The 16700-nt window shown below is 31.8% G+C and overlaps 2 protein-coding genes and 1 long non-coding RNA gene across 3 annotated transcripts; 2 read left to right on the plus strand and 1 right to left on the minus strand.

Annotated features, from left to right (window-relative positions):
* Positions 1–1325: 1325 nt before the first annotated feature.
* On the plus strand, positions 1326–5875 carry LOC107424177 (probable hexosyltransferase MUCI70). Its single transcript, XM_060813865.1, has 8 exons — positions 1326–1793; positions 1980–2217; positions 2479–2691; positions 2857–2966; positions 3054–3253; positions 3405–3505; positions 4473–4663; positions 5526–5875. The coding sequence occupies exons 1-8, from the start codon at positions 1640–1642 to the stop codon at positions 5849–5851; spliced, it is 1533 nt and encodes a 510-aa protein (XP_060669848.1). The 5' UTR covers positions 1326–1639; the 3' UTR covers positions 5852–5875.
* Positions 5876–7560: 1685 nt separating this feature from the next.
* On the plus strand, positions 7561–8561 carry LOC107424384 (uncharacterized). Its single transcript, XM_016034176.3, has one exon. It carries the CDS (start codon positions 7809–7811, stop codon positions 8247–8249), a length of 441 nt encoding a protein of 146 aa, XP_015889662.1. The 5' UTR covers positions 7561–7808; the 3' UTR covers positions 8250–8561.
* A 2909-nt stretch (positions 8562–11470) lies between these two features.
* LOC107417811 (uncharacterized) lies at positions 11471–16584 on the minus strand. Its single transcript, XR_007240258.2, has 2 exons — positions 13490–16584; positions 11471–12536 (listed from the first exon to the last, which is right to left on the minus strand). It is a non-coding gene; the product is annotated as an uncharacterized LOC107417811 (long non-coding RNA).
* Between the last annotated feature and the right edge of the window lie 116 nt (positions 16585–16700).

Raw genomic sequence — 16700 nt, forward strand, 5'->3', positions numbered from 1 at the left:
CATTTATACAAAAGTTATTTATTATTCAAGTTTTACTGAAAATTAATAAAGTTGAAAATTTGTTATGTTTGGTTTGTAAAACTTATTTACATGAGATTGAGCCGACGATTATGCAACTTACGTTTGACTTCCTTTCTGAATGGTACTCTTAAATGCATGATTCAGTGTTTTGGAATATTAGAAAAGTTTGTTCCATTTTACTTCCCTACGATGAGCACTACTAAAAAATGCAGATCTCCACTGGAAAGAAGTTTCTTTTGGCGCGTCTAGATGGTTATTATTCAAAGAGCCAGAATGACAACAATTTAGCCAATTCCTGCAATATTTCTGAGCTTTTTTTTTTTTAATAATATTTATGAGCTTCTTTCTCACATAAATTTATCAAGTATCCTTCTGCAATATTTAAAACATTTTATAAATCTTTGGTAGTTATCATGAAATTCCAAATGTTAGACTGCTTTTTTTTTTTAATTAAATTTTATTTTTTCTGATCATCATGTACCAACATGACTGCCATGTCATTTGGGAAAGATCTGGAATCCCAATTATTTGGGATCCCTAAACATTTTTCCCTGCATTTTTCTTTCTTTTTCCTCTTTTTTTTTTTTTTTTTTTTTTTTTTTTTTTTTTTTTTTTTTTTTTTTGCCATGTCCTTATATCAACTGCAAGCGAAGCTGGAATTTCCAGAGATGTCGTTATGTTGACATATTAATTTTGATCTTGTTACCAATTCTCAAATGATGTAGGCTTAAAAAATGGTTCAAATAGTTGATAACTTGGTTGAAGTGATTGAGCCAATAATTTATTAAGACATCTCAGAGGAGAAAAGGCCCAAAAAAACCAAAAAAAAAAAAAAAAGAAAAAGGTTGAAATGAGAAATCAGACATTGTTCTAGTCTCTTTTAATGAGGAAAGCAACCACAGAAATTGGTATAGTGCTTCACCCCTGAGTCATGTAATTGGACGGTGACCTTGTTACTTGTAAGCAACTAGCGAATTTCAGCCACACGATTCACAGCTCGATCATATGATTTTGTGCTGATTGGTTTGCCAGATGATCATGTTATATTCACCCAAAAAAAAAAAAAGGAAAAAAAAGATCATGTTATGATTTTTGATGTAATTGGGATAGTCATATTTTTTAATAGATTATTGTGTTGTTAAATATTGACAAATATTGAAAGCGAGCCAAAAAATTGAAAGATGATGAAAGCGAGACGTTTACGAAAACAATGCATTAAACACTAGGAGGCTTTTGGTTGTATCATATATTTTAGCTGCCCAGTTCTTTTACAATTTTTTTGAGATTTCCAGGTGGCCAAAATACCAGACAACAAGCAACTTGAAGTTTTGATGCGATATATTTGCTATAAGGTTATAGGAGGAAAAAAGCCCCACAAACCCAGTATCAACTTTTTTATCCAGTGATTGAACATAAAAAAAATACCGTTATTTTTTTAACTCATAGTTTGTATATATTCATCTTCTGTCTGGGATCAAGGAAAACACACATCTTGTTGGATTGATATGGAAAGTGCTGGAATTGCTTTGCTTGGGAGATGAGAAAGGTGTATGTGGGGGATTTGCAGAAGAAACAATGAGCAGACAAATAGGAACTTCGAAAGTTGTTTTGGTGTAGCATGCAAGGAATCTTGGGATCAAAGATGGCAATGGAAAAAGATAAGTTATTGGATTGGATCTCCAAGTTGGTGGCTAGAAAGAAGGTCGGTGCTCTGCTTCTCTCTGTTGTCTTCCTCGCCATGTTCATCTTTGCTTTGTTGGTTGGAAAAGAAGGTTTTCATTCTCTATCGCCATGTTGCTTTATACGCTCATTATATTATTTATGTATGGTTGATTAGATAGAAACTATAAATTCAATTTTTGAGTAAAAAATAAGTAAATATATGCATTGTTTTCTTTTTCCATTAGGTGAATATGTGTTTCAAGCTAAAGGTTATCTTGATCTTGTCCTCAATCTAGGTGTGACGGCCAACAACATGGCTTTAAGTTCTCCTCAATCTTCACAAACATTTGGAGAGCAAACTAAAAACACAGCTTCTTCACCAAATATCTTAGGAGTTAATCCAAACATGGTCTTGCCTCCTCCTCTCATTGCTGCTGTTTCTTTGGGCTACACTTTGTCACCAGATCATCCAGGTAGTAATTTCACTTTGCCTATCCCACAGTTTGACAAGAAAAAATTTAATAGACTTTGTAAGTCAACTTTGCCATTCTTATAATTCCATATCACTTCTGTTAGAATACAAAATTGGATTTTACTGAACTATTTTAAGTTCGATTCAATCAAATTGATTAAATTTAAAATAATATAGTCGAATCTAGAAACATATTATTTGTTTACTTAGAGAAATAGATACCTTGCAAGAATATATAGAAAATTTTATGTAATAAATATAATATAATATGGAGCAAATGATTGTTACTGAGTTTTTTTTTTCTCATGATTTCTTGGTTTCAGCTTGCCAGTATGTTACCTTCCTGTGGAAAAAGCCATAGCCATGATGCCAAAGGTCCCTTCACATTCTCCTGTTTTGAAAAAGTTGACCTATATTTATGAGCAAAATTTATATAGGAAAACTGAATTTGGAGGCTCCGATTTTGGTGGATATCCTACTTTGAAGCAAAGGGTTGATTCTTATGACATAAAAGAGTCAATAAGTGTGCATTGTGGGTATGTTTTTTTTACTTAAAATCCAAAAAAACAAAAATAAAAAATGAAAAATAACTACTGTAAATATATTGTAGTTTATTTGTGCTTTAAAGGTTTGCCTCTACCTCATATATATATATATATATATATATATATATTTAATTGATGTATTTGTGCACAAATCAGATTTGTCATAGGAGTTAAACCTGGAACTAATACAGGATTTGATATAGAAGATGATGATCTCCGAGACATGGAGCAGTGTGGTGGTGTGGTAGTAGCATCAGCTATATTTGGTAAGACCTATATGGATTTGATTTCAACTATTAATTAGCTATTTTAAATCTGTTTGATTTTTATCACAGATAAATCCATTTTGGCAGGAAATTTTGAAGAAATAAACCAGCCACGCTACATTAGTGAATACTCCATGAAGACTGTTTGCTTCTATATGTTTGTAGATGAAGAGACAGAAGCTTATATGAAGGCTTCTGTTGCTCTAGGTGGTAGCAAGAAAAACGGATTATGGAGAATTGTAGTTGTTCATAACCTTCCTTATGAGGATCCATGGCGCAATGGCAGGGTAGAATTTTTATACCTTTGCCAGTAATATTTCAATTAAGATTTACAGAACTTGTGAAAAAAAAAAAAAAATTTGTACTATTTGTATGCATAATAAGCTAGTTGTATTTGCTTTTTAACTTTTGATCTCAATAAAATTACTATGTTTACAGATTCCTAAGCTTCTTTTGCATAGGATTTTTCCCAACGCTCGCTTTTCTTTGTGGATTGATGGAAAACTTCAACTTATTAGGGATCCATATCAAATTCTTGAAAGGAATGTCTGAATTTTATGTTTTCCATTTTCTATTACATATAATGTATCAACTTGCACTGATATATGTGTAATAAATCCTCCACAATTCCAACTTCATAGCCCTCCTTTCATTCTTTGGTTTGATTTTGATTTCTTTCCCATAAAAACTAGATTATCACTTTTGAATGCTTAAAAAAAAATTGCTTTAAGAATTAAATATGTTATTGCCCAGAGAGAAGTATATTTTTTCATCATTATGTGCAATGTTATTTTCTCTTCTCCATCCCAAACTACAAATAACCTCTCTTCATTGAATCTTCTTCCACTTCTCTATTCTTTCAAGTTTTTCATTCATCATGATCGATGGCTGAAGGTCAATCTTTGAACTCCATGTTGAGTTCTTGAAGAAGAAGGTGCCTCTAATTTTTGAGTCCATGGTGAGGGTGTAGAGTTGCTCAGAATGAAAAATATGATATCACATAACTAAAAACTCATATTTCAAAAATCCTCGAAGTCCCAAATACCTTTCCTAGGATTTAGTTGCAATTATAAGCATCAATTACTTTTCTTCTTCAATAAAAGGATAAGTAATGCAGAGTTTTGTACTTTCAATCTTATCCATGAGTCAGACTTCAAAACTAAACGTTTCAAATTTCAATCACTCCAAAACTTCAATCATTTTTGTAAATTTATCCATATAGTAAATGGATTTTCAAGTTACAAGAGATGATGTCCTAAACATGGAAAGCCATGGTACACATGAGTGTATTTCTTTTAAAACTCGTACTTGAAATCAATCCTTTCTTCAACAAAATAGAGATTGTTCTAGCTCTTCAAGCATAAGCAATTTTGAATAAAATTCATGTTAGTCCATTGTATGAATGAGGGGTATTAATTCTTAATGCTTGCCTTATTCTACCTTCTAAGTTTTTTTTCCAACATCTGAATTTAGCCATCTTAAACTTTGTTCTATTTATGTTGAATTAAGGTTTTTGTGGAGGACAAATGCAACAGTTGCAATTTCTATACATTATGAACGCTTCGATGTTTATGTTGAAGCTGAGGCAAATAAAGCTGGTAAAAAATATAATAAGGCCTTAATTAACTTCCAAATTGAGTTCTACATAAGGGAGGGTTTGACACCATATACTCTGGAAAAGATTCCCATAACAAGTGGTATAAGTGGATTTTTGTAGACAGGGATGGGTAAAATCCAATCCAACCCGTCCAATCCAATCCATTTTTAACGATTTAAATTGGATTTTTACATCAACTGAATTGGATTGAGTTCAAAATATTATAAATTATATGGATTGTATTGGTTGTGGATTTGAAATATAAATCCAATCTAATCCAATCCAATCCAAATAATATATTATATAATTAAAAAATTATATAATTTTTTATTTTTTTCATTTTTATATATAAATTTTAATATTTTTTTTCATTTTTATATATTAATTTTTAACTTTTTTTTCCATTTTTATCTATTAATTTTTAGTATATATATATATATATATATATATTTTTTTTTTATACATCCCCAAATCCCAAATCGAATTTTTGAGTGAATGAATTTTGATGAATGTATTATTTTATATTATTTGTTTTAACAATTTTAATTTGATTTTGTTGGAATGAGATAATGACATTAATGCTTGCTACTTGATAAGTGTATTATATGTATCATTTGCTATATTTTCTTCTTTATTTTCCATTGTAAACTATGTCATATTGTTCTAATTGTATTTTATGTTTGGATAATTATAATTTATTATTTATATTTTATATTAGAAAATTTTTTTATTTGTAGTATATATTTATAAATTAGTAAGTTTCAAACCGATCAACCAATCCAAACCAAACTGATCATAAATGGTTTGGTTTGGTTTGGATTTAATATTTTAATGGTTTGGTTTGGATTTAATATTTTAATGGTTTGGTTTGGATTGCATATTAGGAAAACCGATAAGTATAGATTGGATTGTATTTTGATCCAAAACCGAATTACCCAATCCATGCCCATCCCTATTTGTAGATGTTCCTGAAGCATGTGTAATAATAAAGGAGCATATTCGGATCAGCAACCTCATTACTTGTTTATGGTACAATGAAGTTGATCGCTTTACTCCAAGAGACCAACTTAGTTTTTCCATTGTCAGGAACAAGATTAGGGAAAAGACTGAGTACACTATCAATATGTTCCTAGACTGTGAAAGACGCAACTTTGTGGTTCAGGTAGATATATTATGTTACGCAGAATTTTTTCTCTATATTCAAAATCATTTTCAATTGAAAAGATCTGAAATTCTTTCATGTATAATATTAGTATTATATTTATCAAGATGTGCATTTTTCAGATGAAATGTATTGGAAAGGTGAAAATAAAAGTACACAACATGATGAAAAATATGTTTTGGTATATCTTTTATTAGTTTGTTATTTTTTATTTTTATTTTTTTTCAGAAATTACATAGATCTCTGTTGTTGTTGTTGTTAAACAACATCCACAACCATCAATGAATCACCGTGATTGCAACAAAGTGAGTGTTGTAGTTCTATTTCAACAAGGAAAACCACTTCCTATGAATTCTCTAATTTGGAATTATCAATTTTGCTTTGTTGTGTAAGTTTTTTTATTCTTCAATAGCTGTACCATCTGTTTTCCCACAAGACTTCTTTCTTGTGGGGGCTAATATTGTTCTTTCATCACTATGACAAAATATATAGGTACTCCCATCTCTTATAAATCTGTTTTATGTTTCTTTGATAATTAATGAAGTTTATGAAAGTTACTTTAACTCATAATAGAATATCATCTAATCTTTGAAGATGATTTTCTTTTAATTTAATTTTCTTTTACGTAATTTATTTTATTAGTTTGGTAAATTTTAGAAGATATAAGCAATTAAAAATGCCATTTCGAAACCAAAAATAAAAAATAAAAAATAGAAGAGATAAAATTATATAAGTGGTGGACATTGATGGAGACATGAAAAATGATATAATAGAAGATCCTTATCTTTGAGAGCTAGGAACATTTTTGAACATGAAATTGGTCTATTCATTCAGGGGAAAAAAAAAAAAAAAAAAGAAAGAAAGAAAGAAAGAAAGGAGATTGGCCTATAACAATTATCTTTATGAATTTTATATACATTGATTTTTAAAAAATATTTATTGTATTAATTTGTTATTTTCAACTTATATAAATGGGATTGAACAGGTATTTTAAAAGAAAAAAGAGCAATATATATATATATAAAATGAGATTGAAAAAAGAAAAGGTATTATTTTGATAAATGATTAAAGTTTTTTTTTTTTTTAATGACGATGTATGATTGAGTTAAAATATTATAATAGTATTTTTTTTCTTTTTTGGTTAAATTTAAAATATACGCTTTATTTATTTATTTTTTTTAAGATCAAATATTGCATATCTATCATTTTTTTACTGTAATTTTTTTCAAAAATATTTTGGCCCTAATGATTAAGGTCCTGACTCCGTCGGTAATAAAAAGTACTTTTAGATTGATTTCTATCTTTATAATAATGGTCCATTGATAGCAGTATAATATAACATATACTTTATTCAGAGGGTTAAAAAAAATTAAAACTGCATCATAAATTTTATATTAAGTTGTAACTATCTTTTTGCTGGTGAGATTTCACAAATTGGAATGTCGGTGCTTACCACGCGGCCTCCAGTTGTAACTATTTAATAATTAAAAGGGGTGTGATATGTATCTTTTTGTGCGTTACTTTATGCAGGGATAAGCTATCATCCGACTGCCGTTCTTATCCCTTTTCAACAAAAATATTTTTATTTTATTTTTTATTTTTAAAAGCACTAAAAAAACCAAATAATTTATTTTATTATAGAGAAAAAAAAAATTGTTATTATAGACAAGCCGAATCAGTCGGCACTACTAGTAATATGCCACGTGTGTTGTCCAATGCACAATCAGTCCAATGCGTGTCTGATTTCTGACCACGCCTGGGTCCCACTGTACCCTTATCCTGAATCTTATGTATTCTTTAAACACTCTCTCTCTCTCTCTCTCTCTCTCACTCTCAAATTGGCAGATTCTCTCTCTCTAAAAAATATTAATAATAGTAAATAATAGAAAATAAAAAATTGAAATTATTATGGTAAAAAACAAATGAATTATTCGTCTTGTTTAAGGTCCTCAGAGAAGTGAGAAGTGAGTGAGATACAGAGAGAGAGCTTTCTTTTAAGCTTTTGAGGGTTTTACCGGGCACCAGGACACCATGCCTATATTAAGGGATCTGTGAAAGGGACCACCCTGAGCCGTCGGATCAAATGGGATCGTCGTCATCGGCTTTCTTCGTGATCTGCATCCTCCACTCTCTGATCGCCGCTACCTGTGGGGCCCTGATGATGTTCTACATGAAGGAAATCTACGCCTTTGGCCATGGAAACGAGATCGCCGTCAAGCTTCTGGGGTCCACTCCCCATGACCAGCTCCTGATTCGCACCTCCGATTCGTTCTCCGGGATGCTTCTTTTCGCGATCGGCTTTCTTCTTTTCATGGTTTCCTTCGTGAAGGATAGGGATTTCCAGAGCTTCTTCGCTAAAGGCTGTACAATCCTCTATGTGTTCATGGCTCTCTGGAGGGTTATCTTCGAGCGGAGGGTAGAGGACCTCGCTTGGGATTGGCTCAGGCAGACAGTTGGCGACGTTCTATTGGGCCTCTCCTGGGTGTTCTTTCTCATCTATTCCTGGAGAGAGAAGTACGATTGAAACGCCGGCTTTTTTCGCGGTGAAATTACGGTTTCTTTTTCTTTTTCCTTCGTTTCGGATTTTCTTGAATATGGGAAGGTTTTACCAATTTCACTGTTTAGGTTAGAATTGGGTGTAAGTTTGAAAAATTTTACAAGAAAATTTCTTGACATAGAAAGTCCGTTTCATGTTTTTCAGGTTTTTTTTTTTTTTAAATTAAAATTTGTGAAATAACAATTTATGCGCAGGTGGTGGTCTTGTAGATATATATTTGTTAACTTCTGTGGATATTGAAATGAAATACGTATATAGAATGTAATGCTTGAATGATGATTCTTACTCCCAAAAGCATACTGAGAGCTTTTTATCAAAAGATTAAGTTTGTAGGATAAGGAAAATGTTTTACAGTGTTTTCGTTTATTTGAAATTGAATTTTGTTTTGTTAATTTGGTCAGTTAGAAATCTGAGAGAAATGAATTTTGTGTTTGGATTTGTTTTCTCGGATTGTTCAGGTTGGGAATTTGCTAGAAGCTATGTGCAAGTGTCCTGATACGATTGTTTTGTACTTTGAATATATTCGTAGTGGATGTTTGGTAGAATTTTTTTTTGGGTCAAATGCAGTATTTGAAGGTCAAGATTCTTTTGCTAAAAAACGTAAGAATGTTTGGTAAAAACCATTTGTTGAGTAAAACATATTTTGTTTTATTTTATATTAAAATTTAATGAGCATTTAATATAATATTTTTAATTTATATGAAATTTTATTAAGCATTTAATCTAATTTTTATTTACAGTTAAATATTTATTAATTTTTTAATAAATTTTTTTAAAAAAAATATATATTATATAAATTTTACAGAATAAAATTATATTTATATTAGTTATACCAAATGGATTTTTATGCAGAATGATATTATAGTTACGTGGTGAATCTTTCATTTTTTATAGATTTAGAAAGTAAAGTTCTCTTTTTGAAGAGCATCAAGTTAAAGAAAAGGCCATCATAGAGTATATATCATTCGGTTCGAAGGCCGAATTCAGTCTCATTTTGGTTCTTTAGTTGGGTAATAGAGACGTGGGATAAACACTTACAAGCACGATAAATTATCCCAGAAGCTTGAGCATACTGATTCTTTGTAATGATTAATCTGTTAATATCTACATGTTTGTTATGACAAGAGAATTGAAACTTTCATGAATTGTAGCAATTTGAAATTGTGCATAGTTTTCCTCTTTCTGCAGCCTATAGTTTTTTTTATTTTAAGTAATCCGGGATGTGAGCGACAATTTTTTGGAGCTTTGTTCAAGATTGAACCCTCAGGCAAGCGCACCATAACAGATAAAGATTTTTTTGGGGTGTGCAAATATGTCAATTTTCTTATACTTATCTCATACGCGTATTATTATTTTGTAGTTTCTTTGAATAATTTGTTCAATCTCCCACTTTGCCTTTATTTTGTAAATATATTATATTTATTTAATATGTAAATTACCTAGTACGTCATCAATTAGGTTGTTCTAATCCATGTGCTAGACTTTGACGATGAGGGCAAAAGTTCAAAACCCATCAGTACTACGAGTGAAATTATAAACATAGGTATATGCATACTGCTCCACTTTGGGCTGTAAGGCTATACCAAACACTGAATTAGGTTGTCCTAAGGGAATTTGATCCAATACACACCAAAATAAAGGGCTAATGATATTTATCCCTTCCTTTACAATTTTTTTTTTCTTTTTTTCTTTTTTTATTTTATCTATCCACCTTTTTTATTATTCCAACTATACTCTTAACCCATACGCCGCGTTCATTCTCTCTCTCTCTCTCTCTCTCTCTCTCTCTCTCTCTTACTAATAACTTATCTACCATATTTCACACTCTATCTCTCTCTCTCTCTTTCTTTCTCTCTTTACTACCTTACCATGTTTCTCTTTAACCAAACTAAAATCTCTGTTATTTAAGATAATAATAAATAAATAAAATTCTATTATTCACTCACTCTAGAAGAGAAAAAAAAAAAAATCTCTGTTATTCACTCACTCTAGAAGAGGGAAAAAAAATATATATATATGTGGAGCTCATCAACTTCAATTTCACCAAATTAGAATATTAATTTGTGGTAGAGATAAAGAAGGTTGCAGAAGAGTCCATCAATGGAGCTACAGTATTTGAATTTGAGGCATTGAAGTTCTCTTGTAAAATCTTCAACACAGAAAAATCATAGCCCATTCTTTGAGCAATGTCTTAGTAAATTTACTATAATCCAATTTTACAAATTTTAATTTCTGTGTTATTTTTTACTGTGATTTTAATTATAGAACTTTGTTTTTATGTTTGGGTTGATGTTGGTTATATGATAGTAATTATTTGGTTATTAGAATGGTCAATGGATATTTTGAGTTTAATTGGTAAGACAATAATATAACTGGTAATTGGATTTAAATAGAATTAGTGGGATGTAATGATTTCATCATTTTTCATCGTGTTTAAATCCTAGAAATATTATTGATGGTCTTTATTATGATTATTATAAGTCATTGATAATTTGGGTTTTGCAATTTTATTTTATTTTTTCTTAGTATATTAATTTTTTTTCCCTTCAATATAATTTCTATTATGTCTATACAACATAAATAATTGTTACATCACATAGAGTATTATAAAAAAAAATAAAAAATTATCACATGCAGAAATTAGCGAACAAATTACCAAAAACCTATCACCTATATCAACAAGTTCCATCAACAATTTTATCAAAAGTATCTTACTTTCTAAAATAATTATCAATGGATACTATCGTGATTATCAATAGGGTATTTGTTATTTTTACTATATAATAATTTTTTTTAAAAGGTTAATATATATAATTTTTTGCATTTTTTAATTTTATTTTTATCTATTCCTTATGTTATGATTAAAGGTATCAATACAACTTTTATGATGACATATGCAGCACAAATTCTATAGTGTTATATATAATATAAAAATAATTATAATATCATATGGAATATTATTTTTTTAAAAAAATTTGTAACAAAAAAAATTATTGAAATGTATATTGGAAATATCGATATATGTCATCAGTAATTTTTACGGTAAATATACTACTCTCTCAAAAAATTATCAACAGAAGCAATCATGATTACTGACAAAGTGTTGATAATTTTGATTGCATATATATATATTTTTAATAGATTTTTTTTCCCTTAAATTGCATTGTATAAATACAAATTCTACGATGTCATAAATAATGTTCTATATATTACAACCAAATATTATAATATTCTATGTAGTACAACCAAATCTCTATTTTCCAACAATTCCATGCTAATGCTACAATATTTGAGTAGAGTTCACAGGATGCAGTAATAAATTGACTATAATGAAGATGTTAACGAGATTCCAAGTGAAAATGAAGGAGAGATTAGCAGCAACTTCATACGTACAGTATGTATTGCAAACAGCTTATTGCCGCTACCATATATATCTGTATATATACATACACAACATATATGTATAGACACATACATTTATATATCAGCTCTCATACATTTCCAAAGTACTCCAACTTGTCACATCTGCTGATGTGGACAGCTTCCGTGGTACTGGGTAGGCTTATGCGTCCAGTTAATTTTGGAGAATCTACCAAAACAAGCTCCTTCAGTTGAGAAAAAGCTCCTCTAACGTTCCCTCCAATGAATGACCACTCCTGCCACTCCAGCATATATCTAAAACTTTAACATTCCTAGGCATTTAAATGGCTCACCAGTCACTGAACAATCACTATAATAAAACCCATCCCTACTCTCGCCAGTTCATCAAATCGCATAATTTCAAGTTGTTTGAGAAATGGGAGTTGCCCAGATGGAGGAAGCTGGTGACATTTCTAACATCTGTATAGCCGTATCTTCTCTACATTATAGAATGAAAGATCTGCCACCCATTCTGAAAAATGCTTACCTCTATAATGTGTGATTTGTAGTGCCTAGATCTTTGCATGAGGTCGCAATCCACTAAGAATCTCTGTATCCTTTTGGAGGTTGCAATCATCATCAGCATTATCATCATAGTTCCATAGCAACTGTAATTCAATATGGTACTTCTTGTCCTTCAAGTTCCTACCATGACATACTGAACGTCAACAACATTTTTAAGTCTTGCAATGCGAAGATTTCCATGTAAATGTCGAAGACCTCCTAATGACTTCATGGTAGACCCATGCTCAAAATAAAGTTAGTTAATGTTTGCAAACCTTTTTAAGTTCCCAATTTCTGATGGTATCTCTTCTATGCCTGTGAACGTAATGTCTAGACTGATGGAATTTGGTGTAGGTTTATGTTGTTGTACCCTAAAGCATAATCATTCAAGGTGTTAGTTAAGAATGATTGTTGTTGGTTCTTGGTTCTTGATTTTGTGTTTTGGGTTTGTTAAGGTTTTGTTTCTGATTTTTAATGGAGGCTTGGGGTTCTTGAGAATGTTGTTAGCTTTTGGGAAGAAGAAGAAAACAAATGTAGTAGTTGAGAGAGAGAGAGAGAGAGCGCCAAAAATGTTGTTTTTCAAAATCTTTTGAATATTTTTCTCAATGTTTTCATTACAATTTTCATACTTTTAAATATATCAAAAAGACAATAAGACATGCTGCCATATTGAGCAATAAATACAAAAACATTAAAAGTAACCAACCAAGCCAAATTACCTCAACTAACTCTAATCAATGTGCTGGGTATGCAAGAAACCTTCTTTAATGGGCAGTTCAGCTTATCTAAGGCATTTGAATTTGAAAACCAGCTCCATTTGACTTGAAAATTGGAGGGAAGCCTTTTTGAATATTAAACTGTGTTCTAGCCAAAAATAAGATAAAACAAAGTCCATTTACCCATTCAAAAATAATCAAACCCGAGGCAGTTTTGTCCAAATTTCTGGGCAATAAAACTGCACAAAGGTCAGATTGTTTAGGGTTTAACTCAGCCTTCCCAGTTCCAAATTAGGCCATTCCTTTTGCTGCTGCCTCCTCTGCATTTCTAGTTTATTATATCCAAAATTCAGATCCAAATCCCAAACTTTCTTCAAACGGCATCCAAGGAAGTGGACTTATGTTGTTGGAAATACAATTCCAGCAACTAGACAAAAAGCCCCTAAGCTTAGTTAATGAGCTTAGGGCATAAACATAAATAATGTTTGGTCTTTAATGTTGCAAAATAAAGAGTGCAAGTGTAACCGAACTACCTTGCACATTGTGGCAAGATCATCATATTTCAACACAGACGACGCAAGTTGATGAGCTTTCCAATGTCAGTTGGCAACAACTTGACATCTTCACATTCTTTCAAACACAAAGTATGCAGATTGTAAAAAGTACAGATTCCAGTAGGCAACTCTTTTATTTTAGTGTCGGATAAATCCAAGTATCTTTGAAGCTTTAACTTCCCAATGGAGGCAGGCAACTCTGTGATAGAATATCCAGATAATGAAAGCACTCTTTGACATGTTAATGTTGGCAGCCAGTTTGCTACTACCAAGTTCAACAATTTTATGTTGCCAAAATGCCGTGATGACTAGGAGCGCAGTTGCAAGGTTCTTGACAAAGCATTATGCTTCTCCGAGTCGTAGGCACATGCTTTCACATGTGGTACATGATAAACCTTGCAGGGAAGTTTATTTGCGTTGAACCTATCATTTAACCTCAAACAAAATTCTCCTATTATAAATGTTGCTAAATCATTCATAAGCTCGTGCATGGTAAAATTACTTGAATCATCCAAACTCATTGGCTGCTAAAATAAGGATCTTGATAAAAGGTTGTTTACATTCTCTTCTCCAACTTCTTCTATCCTCTTGTTATTTTTGCATTGCAAAATATCTTCTGCCATCCATAACTTGATTAAACCTCTTTATTAATTTCATATTCCATAGAGAATATTGAGCAATAAGCAAAACAGCGCTTAAGATGTGAAAGTAGGTAATGATAACTCAACCATAGAGCTGGAAGAATATTGTTACTCTTCAACTCCCACATGTCGCTGTTTGTATATTCTCCCATTCTTCCAGTTTTGATTGATGACTCAACAGGATTCCAAGTGATTTAACAGCTAAAGGAAGACCGTTGCACTTTCGGACAATTTGTCTGCCAATTTCCCCTACCTTTGGATGGTCATATGGATTTGCAATGTTGAAGGCATGCTTTACAAATAATTCCCAACTATCCTTGGCAGACATTGTTTGCAACCTATAAGATGGAACATTACGCATGATAGATGCAACATCATCACTGCGTGTTGTGACGATAATTGAACTTCCATGTGCTCCAGACTTAAAAGGCTTCTCGAACTCATCCCATAGAAAATCATTGTCGTTCTAGACATCGTCTAGAACAATTAGAAACCTTTTACCCTCCAGAGCCTCCTCCAGTTTAACTTGATGTAGATTTAGGTCCTTGCTTGTATATGTTAGACCAGCAATTGTCAATAAAATTTCTTTTGTCATTCTGAGAACATCAAATTGATGTGATACAGAAACACATTCTCTGAAATCAAAACATTCCTTCACCATTTTGTCGTTGAAAATCAGTTGAGCAAGGGTGGTCCTACCAATCCCAGCCATGCCTACTATCGGAATGACAGATATGTTGTTCCCAATATCATCACTCCTCAGCAATGAGTTAACAATTGCTTCTTTTTCGCCATTCCTGCCGAAAACACTAGATGCTTCTACCAAAAAAATTGCAGGTAATCTTCCTGAATGTCTATATCCTGCACCTTCTCTCAAACCAAGAGATTCTTTTTGTTCTGAAGTATCATTTAGTTTGTCAAGTATCCCCATGATTTTCTTTTCTCCTTTTCTAGTTGAATGACGAGAACTTAGCTGTGATGATGTTCAGCACCTTTTTTGAGCTGCTTCCAGTAGATTCATCCTTCAATTTGTATTGCAAAATTTCATCGTCGATCTGTTCCACCAAGTCTTGTGCTTCATAGATTGCTTCATTGAGGTCATCAAGCTACTTCCTCACATCTGAATTCCCAATTTGCTTCTCCTCGGCATCATTAAGAACTGCCTTAGCTGATGACATCTTCCACGTCAATTTCTCTAGCGGCTTGTGATCAAGTCTCTTTCCCCGGACGAAGTCAACAAACTCCTGTGAAGCCATCCTATCAAACAACACTTGAAGGGTAGCAGAGAGGAAAGCTCCACCCACCACTCCTGCATCCATAATTTGGTTGTTCACAAATGGTGTTTAAGTTTGAAAGTTGAAGGGAGAAAAAAACTATATTTAGGGTTGCTGAAAGAGTGTTTAGTTTCTGCAGTAAGAAACTCAAAGAAGCAGCTATGTATTTGATCTAAGTTCTCACAAAGTCTTCCTCACTCGGTCAATGCCACTGGGAAAGCATCCTACTAACATCTTTTGTCATTTTATTTTCGTATTCCAATTTCTGTTGGCTGGGTTCACACATTAGAAAATTCAACCATTTCTTGTTACAGGACTTGGGGTCACAGATTCACAGTAGAAAGGGAAGTGCTACTCCAAAGATGAATTGACATCTCTCACCTACTCTAGCAACTTGCAAGATGAAACATGACCAGAGAATGGTGGAGCCCTCGGTGCCTATAATTGCAAAAAATACAAACAAAAAGAAGATGGATTTCGCAGGAGGAAAAGAAAGTAGAGGTGAAGTAGGAGGGCGTTTTTATTTTTTCCAATGGGATTATGGGTTTTCTCGGGGAAGAAGGAACAAAGGAAAGTATAGGTGCAGGAAGTTTTTTTTTTTATTTGGTTTGTTGGCTTTCTCGGGAAGGGAAAGGAAATCAGAGGTACGGGGATCGAGCTTTTTGGGTTGCTTATTACTATGGTATGGTATGGAAATGTTGTAATTTTCGGGATCGAGCTTTTTGGATTGCTTATTACTATGGTATGGAAATGTTATAATTTTCAGTCTCCAGTTCTTTTTTCTGCCATTATTATTATTATTTTTTTTTCACCTGTTTTTTATAAATACATATAAGTGGAGTGAAAAAAGGAACTGGTACATGAGGTAAACTATTCAGTTTACATGAAGCATATTTCATTACCCACCTATTTTTGTGGGTGTTGGACCAAGTTCCCCTTAGCATTATCAAAGAGAATTTGGTTCAATACCCCTTTGAAATACTTTAATAAAATCTACCCATAAGGTTTCAATTCTTTTTATTTTACCTTCTTATTTTTTAATATTTCTAAAATATCATTTTCAAATATCAAAAACCAAAAATTAAGGCGAAAAGATTCTTTTTTTTTTCTTTTTTTTTTCTTTTCTTCCCTTACTCAAAGAAAGAAAAGCAAAAAAATTAAGAGAAAAATATGAAAAATATAGCAGAATTGAATCTAACCATGGCCGATTCCTCCTGCTGCGGCTTCCTAAATAAACTTCCACTTGCCAAGTCCCTATGACAAAAACCAAGCTAAGGTTCCGACTATAGGATTCAAATTGTATTTTTCT

The sequence above is a fragment of the Ziziphus jujuba genome, chromosome 1, assembly GCF_031755915.1.
Source record: "Ziziphus jujuba cultivar Dongzao chromosome 1, ASM3175591v1".
In the NCBI taxonomy this organism is placed as follows: Eukaryota; Viridiplantae; Streptophyta; class Magnoliopsida; order Rosales; family Rhamnaceae; genus Ziziphus; species Ziziphus jujuba.

What these genes read in the sequence shown, in the direction of transcription:
- LOC107424384 (XM_016034176.3), top strand. Translation starts at nt 7,809, where the DNA reads ATGGGATCGTCGTCATCGGCTTTCTTCGTGATCTGCATCCTCCACTCT.
- LOC107424177 (XM_060813865.1), top strand. Translation starts at nt 1,640, where the DNA reads ATGCAAGGAATCTTGGGATCAAAGATGGCAATGGAAAAAGATAAGTTA. An exon ending in TTTGTTGGTTGGAAAAGAAG is followed by an intron (nt 1,794 to 1,979) that starts GTTTTCATTCTC and finishes TCCTCAATCTAG; the next exon opens with GTGTGACGGCCAACAACATG. An exon ending in TCAATAAGTGTGCATTGTGG is followed by an intron (nt 2,692 to 2,856) that starts GTATGTTTTTTT and finishes TGCACAAATCAG; the next exon opens with ATTTGTCATAGGAGTTAAAC.